Below are 15,142 nucleotides of genomic sequence, written 5' to 3' on the forward strand. Positions count from 1 at the left end.
TGTCTCTCTCTTTTTTTTTTTTTTTTTTTTTTTGCATACCTCAGTCACTCAACAGTCCATTCCCCAACTCCTGTTCTTCCCATTTTCTTTCTTATTAACATTGCCCTAGGTACTGTAAACTGTTTTCTCTGCCCTGGGGTATCCCTGTTCAGTTGTTGTTACATTTGTAAATGCTGTCTATTATGCTACGTAACTGTCAGACCACAAATAATGTGAGGAACTTTTTGTCAAAGGGCACAATAAAATGTATTTGAAAGAAGTCTGCAAAGAGGTATATAATGCCTGTATTCATGCTTTTTAAAACTATTAATGCAATACAGCTGGAGCAGGTTTATTTTTAACTGGAGTCACTTATGATTTTCCACTGTAACACTAAGCAACTTTGCAGATTTTTCTATCTGTCTATATATGTCATCTTGTTGTATTGCATCAGTGTGTGAAAGTTAAGAAACAGTAATTTCTTGAGGAAAAAATAGGAGTTCCTGTTATTCAGAAACACCATCAAAATTAAAGTTGCTGCTTTGAGGGGGCAGAAGGACTTATATAAACAAATTTGGTTAAAGAAAATGGACTGTTTTATCTTTTTTTGTTATTTGGAAAACCTTCCCTGTTAAACAGGTGAACTTATATCCAGGAATTTGAGTCAGTGTGAATTAGTACTGAAGGTTTTTGGGTGAGTGAGAAGGATGTTTTGGCATTCTTTCAAAGCAGAAACTTTTACATAAATACATCAAATAATACTGTTATGAATAATAACAAAACCTGTGACTTGTATCCCATAGTTCTGTTCCATCAGAATGCTCCAGGTTATTATGGTTGTAAGAAAATGCTAGGAGTTCAATCCTTTATACGTCTCTGGTTACGACACAGCACATGAAATGGTGGGCTTCTGAGATTTGTGCGCTACAGACAGTGGGAAAAGCTTTTATGTTCTCTTCCAGTCTACAAGATACATCAGCCAAGCCTTTCACACCTTTAAAAAAAAAAAATAAAAAAATGCATGGGGGATTTCAGGTTCTTTTGATTAGTAAAAAATGTATTCAAACACACCCCAGTAAGAATTTACTCCATATTGTCAACATTCTGTTACGTTCATTGGTATAACACCTTACTGACATTTGTTTTGTTAGCAGAGTGCATTGATACATTTATCTAGTACTCAAGGACCTATTGAAGTTTATCTGTGCCCAGAGGAAAATGATGCCCTCAGTCCAATGAAAACCTATAGTCAGGACCACAACGGAAATATTTCCAAAACCATTTCCAAAGGTAAAATTATTTCTTTGTAATAGTAATGGCCTTCCTTCATCCTCTCAGTCAAGATTTCATTTTGAACTTCAGATATCCAGCTCTTATTTTTCTAAGAAGTGAAAAGCTAACTTATCCATTTTCCACTGTGTCTTTCTGGTTTACATAGTGGGAAATATGTTTTCTTTTGCCTCAGTTGTTTAAAATAAGTTTCATATTTGTATATCATATGGAACTATGTAACCTAAGTTTATGCAATATTGAAGAAAGAAACAATTTTGTTCCTTTTGCATTTTCAAATAGGACAGTAGCAGCAACAATTTGCCTCAACACAAGAGGCAGAAATCTCTGTGTATTGGTATATGCAGCTATAAAGTGTCACTGATGACATCTGTTGATTAGAAAGCTTTCACTTTGACTATGAATTCCACTGAAAAATGGGCATCGCTCACTACACTGGATTTTGTTTTCCCCAGTAGTTGTTTAAACCTTGTAAAATATTTTCTAGAAGAAAAGTCAGTGGTGATAGCAACATGAGTATTTTTGAGCAGCTCTTTGTAACATGCCAAAAACAAGCTCGAAATTATATGGAGGCCATTTTTTGTTGAAATGATGCTTTATGAAAGGCCCTTTATGCAGTGATTACCCTGTTTCATCTGTGTCTAATATTTCTAATGAGATTAAATGTGTCATATTTATTTTTTTTCTTCCCTCCTCCTGCAGAAGTGGCTTCTGCTAACTCAGGACAAGGTGACTGCTCAGTAAACATGGCAACAATCTCTCCATTGGCTTCTCCGGCCAACCTTCTCCAGCAGACAGAGGACCAAATTCCCTCAAACTTTGAAGGACCATTTGTGAATTTGTTGCCTCCTCTGCTTCAGGAAGATTATTTGCTGAGCCTTGGGGATGAAGAAGGCATCAGTGACCTCTTTGATGCTTATGATTTAGAGAAGCTTCCTTCACTGGTGGATGAATTTATATACAGCTGATTCTCTTAAATGCCGTTCCTATCTGAATCATGTTTTTAACGGAATCAAAAAACTTGCCATCATTCAGAGTTGTCCCCTACTTACTATAAAATAGCATTATGAAATAAACTAAGCTCTCAAACAGTGCTGATATTTTACATAATTACTCCCTAAAATACCATAAACAGCAAGTGAAGGCTTTTACAGCAAGGCCTCCTTGACCCTAAGCTCCAGCGCCTTGAGTCAGCAAGTGCAAGCAGGTGACTGTAAATGTGTTGTCTTCACACTCCCCCAGTCTCTGCTTACCGTGACAAGTGAGCTTACGGAGAAGGGCTCAATGAACTGGTTTAGTCCTAAATAACAATTTTATAATAGTATTTCAGGTCGTGCCTTCTGCAGAGAATGCATGTCTTTTGAGTGTCACAACATGGATTGTACCTGCAGTGAAACGTGAATATGAAGTAATGCAAAAGCGTGAAATGGGATTCTTCGGCTACTTGTGGGAATGTTTAAATTGCTGTCATAATGCTCATTTTGAGCTGTGTATATGTCTCATTATGAGGTCAAATACTTATGTCCTTAAAAGCTTTTAATAAAAAAAAAATACACTGTACATGTAGTGTATATTGCAAATATTGAAAGTATAAAGTTCTGCCACTTCTTGTAGTAATCACAGATTTTTAAAAATGCTTGTGTGTGCGTGTGTGTGTGAAAGTAGTTTTTGTTGGTTGTTTTTTTAAACTAGAACGAAGATGCACAGTTCAATTTTACTGCCCCCAGTGTGCATTAGAACTGGTACATAAATTTTTGTGGTACTAAGTGGGGCTTTGTGTTAAGTGCCTACTAGAGATGCACTGTGGGTTTTTCCCTCTATGGAAAACACTTATGCCAAGCTTTGTTTGTTCAATATATCATATTTATCTCAGTGGGTTAGCTTCCTCTGCTTACAGCTTTTTATAATTCTCTTCGCCAGCAAAATGGAACTAATTTTTCTCCAAAGTACATAACTGTAAGTACCACATCAACTGCATTGCATTTATTTTTTGAAGACCTTTGGTAGTATAGTATAGTACCAATATTTATTTTTTGAATGTGAGAAGAATTCTAAGAAGTCTTAAATAATTTTTTTTTTGAGTGTAAAATATGTTGCCATGTTCTGGGCTCAATTAATGTAATGTTGATTAGATGATGCCCAAATAATCCTTTTGTTTGCATTACTGTTGTGCTTATCTGACATACTCAGAAAATTAGTACTATTTGTACTGTAGTAGAATATTATGTATGCAGGTTTTCTGGTACCATTGAGTTGCTGCTATGAAAGCTCACACACGAAAAGGCAAGAAGTCACAGTACTAATGAGAAAACTATATGACTGTGTGAGTTTTGGAATATAACAAATGTATAAAGGGCAACACATAAAGAACTGTTAAACAGTGTTAAGTGTGTGTTTATATGTACAAATGTGTGCATAGATCATTCAGCAGTTGTATTTAAGTTGATATATGTTCTCAACTCACACTTTAGTTACCTAGCAGTTTTGTACAATAGAATTAATTTGTAAACACTGCCAGAATATTTTCTAGCTGGTTTGTAATTTTTTAAGAGTTTTTTTAGATGTGGATCTGTAAATAAAATTGTAGTATTTAAAGTTTTCGTCTTGTGGAAGAGGAAAGTAAAAGTTGTGTGAGCATGAAGATCTGCGAGACAAAGGGGCACTTTTGCAGGGGAAGAGAAAATGAAGACTAATGCAGACCATCTTTTTTTGTACAAATTAAACACTTGTCCCAATGTGCGCGGGCAAAATACTAATCTAATTTAGCTTTGCATTGTATGCTAGTTTAAAAAAAAAAACCCTCTGTAAAATACTGTAAAAAAAAAAACCAACAAAAAACAAACAAAAAAAGCTTTTATGGTGAGTTTTGTAAATAGATTTATTAAAGGATGACCTGTTCTCTAGCTGTGATCTTACCACTTCAAATGGATGTAATTTGAATAAATTTTGTATGGTAATGAATCAATAAAAAGGATTTTTTAAAGAGTTTAGATTTGTATACAGCTATTTAAATTATTCTTACTCTCGGTGCCTATCATGCTGCTTCTTGGAACTAGCTGTTACTATTTTCATTATTAGTGCGCAGACTCATTTGATGCTAGATATGTTTCAGTCCCTTTTTTTTATTATGCTAACAGTAAGTTCAGTGGTTTGGTTTTTTTTTTTTAAGTCTGAGTGAAACAAGAATAAAAGACACATGTAAAGAGACAGTAGGAGAGCCAGAGGTTGGGATAATAGGTTTATTTTTATTTCTCTCCCCCCGCAATAAGAATTATGAACAGGCTTCTTGCAAACTGCATAGAAACTGGGTTATTCTAGGATTAAATGACATGAAAGCAATTGCTGAGGATCTGTTTACCCTTCCTACTGATAATTCTCTAGAAGTCTGCTAACAGTAGCTTTGAAAAGGAGTTCTGTTTACTTGAGTCATCTCCAACAGTCTCTTGCACCAGACGTGCATTTACAAACTTGTACTCCCTTTCTTGGTGCTGCACCTTTCTAGATGCGTGGCCATCAATTGCTAAAAGAAAAAAACCCACCACCTATGAGGTCAATAAAATAAAAAATATAGTTGTTTGCTTAAATGTTACACTTCTGAGCAAGTCATGTGTCTTGCTGTCTTCCCTACACACAAGGAAAAGGCTACTATTTTATCTCTTTATGCACCTGTCTGTACTCTAACTTCTGCACTCAGCAGTACTGAAAGGAAGATTACAGAGAGATCCTCTGTTCTTCTATATTGCCAATAAATAATAAAGGAGGGCTGGAGGACTGTGTTCTCTGATCTCCTGCTGAAGCAGAGATGACAATAAATGTCTTTTTTCTGTCCTATCTGTCATGGCTCCCTGGCCTGTTCTTAGTTTCTCTGTTCTACAGCTGCCATAAGCACTTTTTTATTCACCCCTAGAATCTGCTACTGATTGCCAGTTTTCATATAATTTTCTCTCCTCTTCCTTCTGCTTTCTGCATCTGCTTGTAAACTTTGGATGTGCTGAGTTGCAGGAGAAAAAACAAACCAGCCAGCTAAAATATTTAATTCCGCTCCCCTGAGCTAGCACAGTGTACCTCAACGTTACTCCGCGCACAATACTCATTTCAGGGAGGTTTTACTGGGGCCTGTACGTGCTGCATTCCTTGGCTGCCGAGAGATGGAAAAGGATTCTAAGAAATCTGTCAAAATGAGCCTGAATGATAGACAACTACACACTCCTTTACTCACAGGAGAAGAATTTTTAAAAAAGGACAAAAAAAGGGGGTTCCTGCCCTTGAACCTACAGTGAGAACTCATCCACCTACAAATGACAGACAACATCACCTTCTATTCTTTTTGACTTATACCTGAAATAGTAAATTACACCACTGCCTTGATGCAGAGATGGACATTTTTGTTGTAGAAAGAAAGAGACATTGCTACATTTAGGAGCACCAAATTTAGCAGTATATGCCAATTTTTTCTGTATGTAACACAGTTAATGCACAAAGCCATTAATGTTCCTGGAGTCAACAATTTTCAAGATTAAGTGAACCAAGAGCCTGTATAGCAAAGACAATGAAGTGATATTAACAGAAGCATAAACAAGTAGAATTCACCTCTGCATTTTGTTTTTCTTGCTGAAGTAAGATCTGCCTTGATATTACTCTACAGCTAAGCAAAGATCAGCAGAATGCTTTGTCTTTATTAAGATTGGAAGTTTCTTTACACACTTTTTTTCCTCCTAAAACTTGACAGGAAGAAAGTGTCATATCTAACAGAAAAAAATGGGTTGCTATCAGTTCTGGGTGGCACTGAATGTTGCTGACAAATGACCAGCCAGATTCTCCTAAATTGCAGGAATAGAGGAAGAAATCTAATTTCTTGTATCTAACTTTAGGAACTTTCCATTTTTTTCCTGCGTGCCTTCCCACTTACTTTTCCACTCAGAACTGCATGTTCGTTATCAGAGAATAAGGTTGTCATGTAAAAATTGGGCCCTCACTTCCCTGGCTGTTTCCATTCCTTAAGGAAGTTAGTCGAGATGCTCTAAAAGAAGATACAAGGATCTATCTTCTACTAACCATGAGCTACAATTGAGGTTTGTATTTTAATTTCCTAGTAGTTTTTATACTTTCCAACTACCTACTCCTGCAAAACCTGTAATGACTTAAGCTGGTAACTCAGCCTGAGGCTGGTGTCTTCAAGTCTACCACTCCTGAAGAGTAGGAAGTTATGCAGGCAACTTGGAAAGGATGTATTCTAAAGCTGTTCTTTGGACATTCAAGGAACTGGAGCGTATATATTACCAGCCTATAGAAGGCCGGCAGTGGGACTTTTGTACTGCCAGCCGCTGTCTCTTGAAAAGCGGTTTTCCCAGGTGGGTATAGATAAGTTTTCTTCCTGGGGCCAGGGAGGTGCTAGGGAATCATCTGCTTCCCTTGCTACCTGCTGCACTACAAGCAGTCTGTGCACAGCTTTATTTGTTATTAGGAAAATGCTACGAAACAATTCAGATTTGTGAGCTTCAAAAGCACATAAAGGGTGCCTTCCATGTTGCAGCTACATCCTAGGACTGAACAGGACTGTGCTGGCACAAGGGCTGCTTGATACGAATTCTTGGCAGCAGGACAAAGTAAGGACTCTGCCGGATCATGCTGAAACTGATCAGCATGGCCTATTTCTGTCACTAGGTATGGGACTCATGGGTTATTCCTGCCTGGGAGCTGCTCTTGGAGCTCACTGCCTCCCCTTAACAAGTAGTGTTTCGTCAATCTTGGCCATCTGGAGATTTCTGGATATGTCTTGCAGGCTAGCTGTGCTTTGCTCTTTTAGTCAACCATAAACCACCACTGATGTCTGCCCAGTTTTGTTTAACCAGAGAGGTAACACTTGGCTAGTCAAGATAACTGTGGGGTATTGCAGTGCGGTGCTCCCAGAATAGAGAAGTTGAATTCAAGGACTGCATGTGAAATACTTAGCAAACTGAAGACGGGAAACTGAAAAGGAAGAGAATTGCTAATCTTATCAGGAAGCAGTTAAAATACTGATTGGTAATATATATATCATTACTTACTGACATACTAAGGACTACTTACACCGTACTATGAAGGGGAATGTCTGAAATAATAGATTCATGTGACTACTGATTTCAAAATGCTTTACTCCGTTCTCTTCTGGGCTAAAAATGCTGCAAACATAATAATGAATTACATATTACTCAGTGTCTCACTGAGAGTATCTCTGAAAAGTACTTGTGTGCTTAAACAAAGACCAATCACAAAGGCAAATGTATCTTAAGCTGTAACAATGACTCTATCATGAGGCCAGGGTGATATTAATAGTGCTCCGTCCTGCCTAGAATGATTTGTTCTTAAAGACTGATTTAAATGAAGTGCTTGTTTCTTTCTGCTCCAATTTTCCTCTTCAAATCTCTCCTGTTACTTTCTTCTCATTGTTATCCTTTTTTTGCCTGTGAACATTGTCAGATAAGTGTGACATAAAATAAGCATCAGTTTTTAAGAAAAAAGAGAGGGAGGGGAAGTGATATTCATAGGTAGAAGTTGCCAAGTTTTATCTGCTAATAGACCAAGAGGCCTATTATGGAATACACTCAGAGCTTTCATTCACTTTCCCTCAACTTCAAGGGATGCTATAATTGGTTATCTGGAGAATAAAATAAAGACTCCAAAGGCTTTTTTTTTTTTTTTTAAAGAGAGTAACTTAATGTTTGAAATGCAGTAACAAGAGATGGTGATTTTCATATTCCAAAGCTGGCTACCTCAAAATCAAATAAATATGTTGAAGATGAACTATAAATAATCTTTTTAGGTTAACTGTGTATATTAAAACCAAAGCAATAATATTATGCTCACCCTCTATAACACTTTGATCAACAAGGACACTATGCACTTAACCATCTGTCTGCTTAGAGCCCTAGCTTTAGCCATCCAAGTCTAAACACCCAGACTAATGTCTTCCAAAATATTAATCAGAAAAGTTGCTACTAGCCCTAAATTGGAGGAAAATAATGCCAGAAACTTTAGCCATCTAATATTAAATATTTTGATCAATGTCTTCCAGACTAAATGGAAAAGTTGCTACTAGCATTATTTTGAGAAAACTAATGATTAAAAATAAATAAGTGTTGTGGCCATAACAGGAATAAATAGCTCATCATTCATTTGGATCAGATATATCAGAATCCAACTGTTTTAACTGGATATGTATTGCTAGATCTAATTTTCAATTAAAATAAAGGTGAGTCTCCAAGGACTCAGGAAACTCGAGCAGTGGACGTGATGCCCTGGTGCTCAGCAGATGCCCCAGCACTGGTTACTGACACTTCGACACAGCCACGGAGGAAATTCCATTACCAACTCTATGACTTCGCCTTCAGTCTCACAGTATCTGATGTTTCCAGTACAACACCAGCGGCAGCCGCCGCCGCCTGGCGACTCGACGCCGTGCGGATCCCAGCTCCCACGTCCTCACAGCCGCGCTCCTGGAGCACAGCCTCAGGAAGCGACTCCAGCGCTCCGGCCAAAGCGGCGGGACCCTGCCCGGGGGCGCTGACGAACCGACGGGGCATCCTCTTACTTCTGAGGAGGGGGAGGACAGGGAGCCCGCAGCTGTTTCCAACCTCCGCCGTCCGAAACGACGACCCCGGACGACCTCCCTCATGGCTCCGGGCCCCGCGGCCGGCAGCGCCACGGCCGCCCCGCCCCGAAACGGCTTCCAGGGGCCGAAGGCAGGGCCGCGCCCCGCTGCCCTCCATTTTTTTCCCGGAGCGGAGGAAGCGACGCCGCTCCCCGTTTCTCCTCCTCCCCGTCCCGCTGAGGGCTGGGGCGGCCCGGCGCAGCGGTCGCATCAGAAGCCCTAGCGACCACCGCCCCCAGCTCCCGATAGGCCTCAGCTCTGCTCTTCCCCACACGTACGGCAGTCTACCGGCGAAAGGAGCGAGAGCACCGGCCCGGCTGTCAAATACTCCGACGCTCTCGCAGTGAGACGCGTCGGCCCCGGCTGCCGGCGGGCGCGGTGCCATCCCGGCGCTCCCGCCCCGCCCCGCCCCACCGGGCGGCGCAAGCGCACTCTCTCTCGCGAAACTGCATCGCAGAGGTCGGCGGACTCTTTTGGTCGCTGCCGGCCGCCGTCGCGGTGCAGCTGCGTGTGCGGGGCTTGAGGCGGGGCGTGGTGGCCGTGATGGCGGAGCCCAGCTGAGGCGGTGGTGCGCCTGGCGGAGGTGAGTGCTGGGGCCTGCTGTTGGCGTGCCCTCCGCTCGGCTGTGGCGGCAATGGCCGAGTCATCCCCTTCCCCGCCTGGCTCTGCCCGTGTCCCGCCCGTGCGACGCTCCCATCCTCTGTGGGGCCTCCCCTGGGCTCCACGTTAAAGGCGGGAGAGGGGGACGTCCCCTCTGGCGGGAGCCAGAGCCGGGTTTGGCGGCCAGGTTGCTGCTCGGGGGTCGGGTGCCCTCAGCGGGATGGAAGCCCAGTGAGGGGTCGAGCCTAGCTGTGCTCCGGGGCGTCCGCGCTCCAGGCCGGGCCAGGTGGCGGCCCGGCTGCCGCTTGCCCGCGGGCACGGAGCAGGGTTACTCTGGGGCGCTGAGGTGAGCCGGGCTACGCGGTGAGTCGGTCTTGTGTTGTATTAACGCTACAGTTTTCTTCTGCTCTGTGTAAGCCTGAGAATAAAAGCCCTGGGCTTTACCAGAGACACCTGTTGGTAAATAGAGGAAAGAGCAGTCCTCTTCCACCTGGATGGAAGTTTTCTCTGTGGAAAGAAGCACTCTCTTGGTATGTGCAAGAAGATCAAGGAGGGGTGACTGAAACAGACTGGGGCAAGGGAAGTTTTGTTTGTGTCAAGACATTAAAGACACTTATATTGGTTTTTATTTACTAACATTTGTTTTTTAAAGAGAAATGTAATGTTCTGTAGTTACAACTTGACAGTATAAGAAGAATATGTTAACTTCTAATTTTGCTACAGCCTCTTATTTCAGGCAATCTGTCAGAGTAGCTGTAGGAATATTTACTCATTTGTGAAGAAGAAATTTCGTGTGTGCCTATGGAACTAGTGCAGATATTAAGTAAACTGTTTTAAAAGAACTTTACTGTGTGATTAAAAGTTGTGAATGTCTTTAGCTACAACTTACTGTTAATCTCTTTCCCTTCTTTCATTCAAAATTTTAAACTAATTTAAAACAAAAATCTGGAGGAGTTCTGAAAGAACTTAAATACATCAGACTGACAAAAAAAGACTCTATGGATGAAAAGATTAGTGCCTCTGCTCAGGGAAGGACAGAGAAAACGTGGTTACTGTTCCACCTTGTCAGCTAGTCAGCATGTGTATTCAGTCTTAATGAGGTCAAACTAAGCAAGAGACGTATTTCTGCAAAGGGAGGATGAATGCTTGTTTGAAAATAACATAAAATCATGATTTTCTGTCAGATAGTTCTGCTTGTTCATGCCATTTTTCCTTTTTTTTTTCCCCAGGTTTATTATCCAAGAAGAATTAGGCCTTGCTTAATAAGGTATAGCTTTTATTTTGGCTGTATTCTTTCTTTTGTGGGCCACTGAAATAAACTAAGCTTGTTGGTTTTGCTAGCTGCTCCATTATATCAAATATTTTTTTCGAAGTGAGAAAAAACAACAAATCAAAACCTTTTTTTCCTTCCCTGTATTGACTTGATAACTTTACCTATTTGTACGTACTGTTAGTAGTATGAAGTAGCATAAGAGATGTTACTTCCCTCACAATATTCTTTATTGCTTGACTTTTCACAGCTTTTTATTTTTGTTCATCCTTTGCTGTATCTTTATAGATCCTGGGATTTTTGATCTAGAAGAATGCTAAGTGCTTAAATATCTTTGTCAGATGCATCCTCTTTCTGACATCATTATATTCCTTTTTAAGTTAAATGCAGTTGTGTAATGGTTCAGGTTATATGAAGTTTTATTTTGAAGTATATTTTGCAAGATTGACTGAAGAACTCATACTTGGAAAAAGCATGGGTGTTTAACTTCTTATGTTCTTGAATAATTCTATTGCAACATCTGAAAGTATTTTGTACACCAGTAGCCTGAATTTTCTGTTCCTGAAATCTGATTTTAAAGAAATTAAAGCCTTGTTTTGTTCTTCACTGTCAGTTAGGAGAGTGTTGTATTTTCCTGGTAAACTCTCTAAAATGCCCTTGTGTGATTTCCTTAGTAAACTGTTGAGACATGTACAAAACCAAGTTTTCAATGGTAAATCAGACTTTATTCTGATGTACGAATTACGGCACAGTGTAAGGTGTGTAATTAATTCAGTAACTTTTTTTTTATAGGCTTTTTTAGCAAATAACTTTTTCCTTACTTGAAAACTGATCTGGATCTTGAGATCTGCTGGGAAATATATATGCACATATATTTACTTTCTTGTGGAAAACATGATTAGGTTTTAATGATGATCTAGTATATTACATGAGCCAGATGATAATCTAGCTATTTTAGATTAGCTAGGTGTAGTTGTTTAACATCTTGTAACTGAGGACAGGAATTTTTTGTTTCGTTGTCCTGATGAGTGAAGTAATTCAAATGAAAAGCGTGTGGGATTAGGAATTCTAGGAATAGGTTGGGTTTTGGGGGGGGGGGGGGGTGTTGTGTGTTTTTTAATTATTTTCTCCAAAAGAACTATGAGGACATATTGAAATACTGTGCACCTATTTTCAGCACACAAATAAAAGAGCCAGAACAGCCTCTGAAGCGGGCACTTGCATGCTGTATATTTAATTCTTCTCCTGTGATGTGAGTGGAGGTATATCTAGCACATAACATGAACTCATTATTTCACTGTGATGCCTGACATGATTAAGAACACTTGTATCTTGGATATGTCATGTCAGAGGAGCTGCAAGGTTTTTGAATTAGAAGATGACAAGGTACAAATGATTTAAAAAAAAAAAAACAACAAACAAAACTATATGGTTTGTGACTTTCTCCCTGCCTGTGTTTGAGATCTCTGGGGAAGAGAGCATCAGGAAATATCTCTGGATAGTTGATTGTTTTTGTGTTCAGTATCCCTCATATGTATGATACATGCTTAGGTATATGTAGGAATATATAGGATTTTTCTTTATGAGAAAATATGCAGTAGATACTAGGCCTTGGGTTTGTATTCAAATGCTTGCTAATACCAGTCTTTAATGCTTCTAGAAGATGCCTGCTGCCTGTGATTCAGTGCTTGAAGATATTGAAGATATTGTGTCAGCAGAAGATTTGAAACCACACGATCGGCAGTTTGTAAGAAGGAATGTTTTTCCAAAAGTGCGGAAACGCAATTCACAAAAAAACATTCAGGCAGATGATGATCCCCCAAGTGACAGGTAAATTCTTCCATTGACCTTATCTTGTTGCTTTTCTCGTATCTTGTGTGCACTGTCACCTTCTAAAAATAGGGTGGAAATTCTCATTATCTCATAATGTAAAATCTGAATACAAGATGAAAATGAGTAAAGTAGTGTTTTATAAAATGTAGTGATAATGAATAACAAATCCTAAGCAAATTTCTTGTTGTAAACAAACTTTCTGTAGAAATTGGTTATGACTGAGATATTGATTAGTGGAGTAATTGGACTGGAAAAATGGTTCCTGTTACTTAAGCTTTTATGTGTAAAACATTTCTGAAAAATTGTGTGTTTCACCTTAATTACCTAAATAGAAGCTGAGCTCTTCAAAATGCAGTCCTGGAGTAGCCTTTTGACATCTGGAATGAGAAATATGAACAAAATTCTGAGAATCACAGAAGGGTTGAGGTTGGAAGGCACCCCTGGAAGTCATGTTGCCCAAACCCCCTGATCAAGCACGGCCACCTAGAACCAGTTGGCCAGGACCATGCATAGGTAGTTATTGAATATCGCCAAAGAGGGAGATTCCACAACCTCCCTGGGCAACCTGTGCCAGTGCTCGGTCACCCTCACAGTGAAAAAGTGTTTCCTCATGTTCAGAGGGAACCTCCTGTGTTTCAGTCTGTGCCCGTTGCCTCTGGTCCTTTCACTGGGCACCACTGAAAAGAGCCTGGCTCTGTTGGCTTTGCACCCTCCCTTCAGGTGTTTATATACATTAAGAAGATCCCCCCTGACCCTTCTCCTCTCCAGGCTGAACACTGCCAGCTCTCTCAGCCTTTCCTCATAGGAAACGTGCTCCAGTCCTTTAATGTTCTTCATGGCCCTTTGCTGGACTGTCTCCAGTATGTCCATAGCTCTCTTGTGGGTGCATCCCATCAGGGCCCAGGGACTTAGGTATGTCCACTTTGCTGAAGTGTTCCCTGACCTGATCCTCTTCCACCAAGAGTACATCTTCTTTGCTGCAGTCTTTCCACCTAGTTTCTGGAATCTGGGATTTCCAAAGGCTATACTTTTTATAAGTACATCCTGCAAGTGATATAGTGAAACTTCTTTTGGACTTCCTGTTTTATTTTAGTGGAAATAGTATGCAATAACTACAGAACGTATCTTTGCTTTTTTCCTTCTTGTGGTTGGTATAAAAACAGAATCAACTTTCTGCTGCAGTGAAATTGATTAAAGTATAGGTGTACACAGTTATTGATTCTAGTTCCTATGGCAGTTCAGAGATCTGGATTTTGTCTGGGGGTTTTTTTGTTTTGTTTTTCCCCATTAATTTCAAACTGGTGGATAAAATTTCCCTGCATTATAAAGATGAAAATAAAGCGTGTCTGGAGTGCATAGGAAATTCAATTTTGCTTTTTCACTAGTGTTAAAAAGATATTTTATAGGCACAACAATGCACCTTTATGTGAAACCCCATTAAGGTGCATTGACCCCGTTCTGCCAGGAGTGCATGTACAGCTGAGCTGGTGGTCTATAGATACTTCACGCTAGCACTCCATTCTCTTAAGTGTACAGGTACTGCATATTATCTAAAAGGCTGTATTTTAGTATTTTTGACCCAAGCAAGCACGTTGAATGTATGTTGTTTAGACAGTAGGAAATCTATAAATACATTGTACATGGGCAAGATGTATTGCACACGTCTCCTTAATGATCATTAATCTTCTATCAACAAATTTCTATTTCTAACTAGAGGAAGTATTTTTAAGAAAAGAAGCACATGGCGGGCAGGCCAAAGGATTGTGTTCCAGGATGTGTGTCATTCTTGTACCAGCATCTTCAGCTTATTAGCACAGTTATCCCAGGAGTTTCAGTGAGAGCTTTTTGCAGAATTTTTTGTTGGTTCTTAAAACATTGTGTGTACTAGCTCCATGGTGCACATCTGCCATGCTGCTTCTGTAGCCCAAAAAGGTTGGGATATGAGCTTTCAGATGTTAGTGTGGCTGGTGGCAGGCTTAAGAATTTATAAAAGATGTCTTGTATGGAGGGAACCACAGTCAGTGGGTGCCATAATATTAAAAGGTTGCAGTTCAGCTGTAAAAGTTTGTTTGCTGCTGGCCTAATTTCATAGAATTGTAGAAAGCTTTGGGTTGGACCTTAAAGATGATCTAGTTCGAAAGCCCCTGCCATGGGCAGGGACACTCTCCACTAGACCAGGTTGCCCAAAGCCCCCTCCAGCCCGGTCATAAACACTTCCAGGGAGAGGGCATCCACATCTTCTCTGGGCAACCTGCGTCAGTGCCTCACCATTCTCACAGGAAAGATTTTTTTCGTTATCTCTAATCTAAATCTACCCTCCTTCAGCTTAAAGCCGTTGCCCCGTGTCCTATCACTCCGTGCCCTTGTAACCAGTTCCTGTCCTTATAACCTCCCTCTTCTTGCAGGCGCCTTTTAGGTAGTGGAAGGCTGTTCTAAGGTCTCCCCGGAGCCTTCTCTTCTCCGGGCTGAACAACTGCAACTCTCTCAGCCTGTCCTCATAGGAGAGGTGCTCCAGCCCTCTGATCATCTTGGTGGCCCTC

At 40.4% G+C, this 15,142-nt stretch overlaps 2 protein-coding genes across 8 annotated transcripts in view; both read left to right on the plus strand.

Moving 5' to 3' along the window:
- The window catches only part of E2F3 (E2F transcription factor 3), a 44,058-nt gene extending 39,799 nt beyond the window's left edge, over positions 1 to 4,259 (plus strand). The window contains exons 6-7 of one of the 2 annotated variants that reach the window (XM_075745161.1): positions 1,131 to 1,269; positions 1,972 to 4,259. In XM_075745161.1, the coding sequence (XP_075601276.1) occupies positions 1,131 to 1,269; positions 1,972 to 2,237 (405 nt within the window). In that variant the 3' untranslated portion in view covers positions 2,238 to 4,259. The remainder of the gene's footprint in view (positions 1 to 1,130; positions 1,270 to 1,971) is intronic. The other variant, XM_075745162.1, reaches the window with a different exon arrangement.
- Positions 4,260 to 9,095: 4,836 nt separating this feature from the next.
- The window catches only part of CDKAL1 (CDKAL1 threonylcarbamoyladenosine tRNA methylthiotransferase), a 441,944-nt gene continuing 435,897 nt past the window's right edge, over positions 9,096 to 15,142 (plus strand). Inside the window, exons 1-4 of one of the 6 annotated variants that reach the window (XM_075745164.1) lie at positions 9,283 to 9,482; positions 9,917 to 10,029; positions 10,729 to 10,766; positions 12,430 to 12,599. In XM_075745164.1, the coding sequence (XP_075601279.1) occupies positions 12,433 to 12,599 (167 nt within the window). In that variant the 5' untranslated portion in view covers positions 9,283 to 9,482; positions 9,917 to 10,029; positions 10,729 to 10,766; positions 12,430 to 12,432. Of the gene's footprint in view, positions 9,483 to 9,916; positions 10,030 to 10,728; positions 10,767 to 12,429; positions 12,600 to 15,142 lie in introns of all 6 variants that reach the window. The other 5 variants (XM_075745166.1, XM_075745165.1, XM_075745163.1 and 2 more) reach the window with 5 other exon arrangements.

Source organism: Balearica regulorum, chromosome 2, assembly GCF_011004875.1.
Source record: "Balearica regulorum gibbericeps isolate bBalReg1 chromosome 2, bBalReg1.pri, whole genome shotgun sequence".
In the NCBI taxonomy this organism is placed as follows: Eukaryota; Metazoa; Chordata; class Aves; order Gruiformes; family Gruidae; genus Balearica; species Balearica regulorum.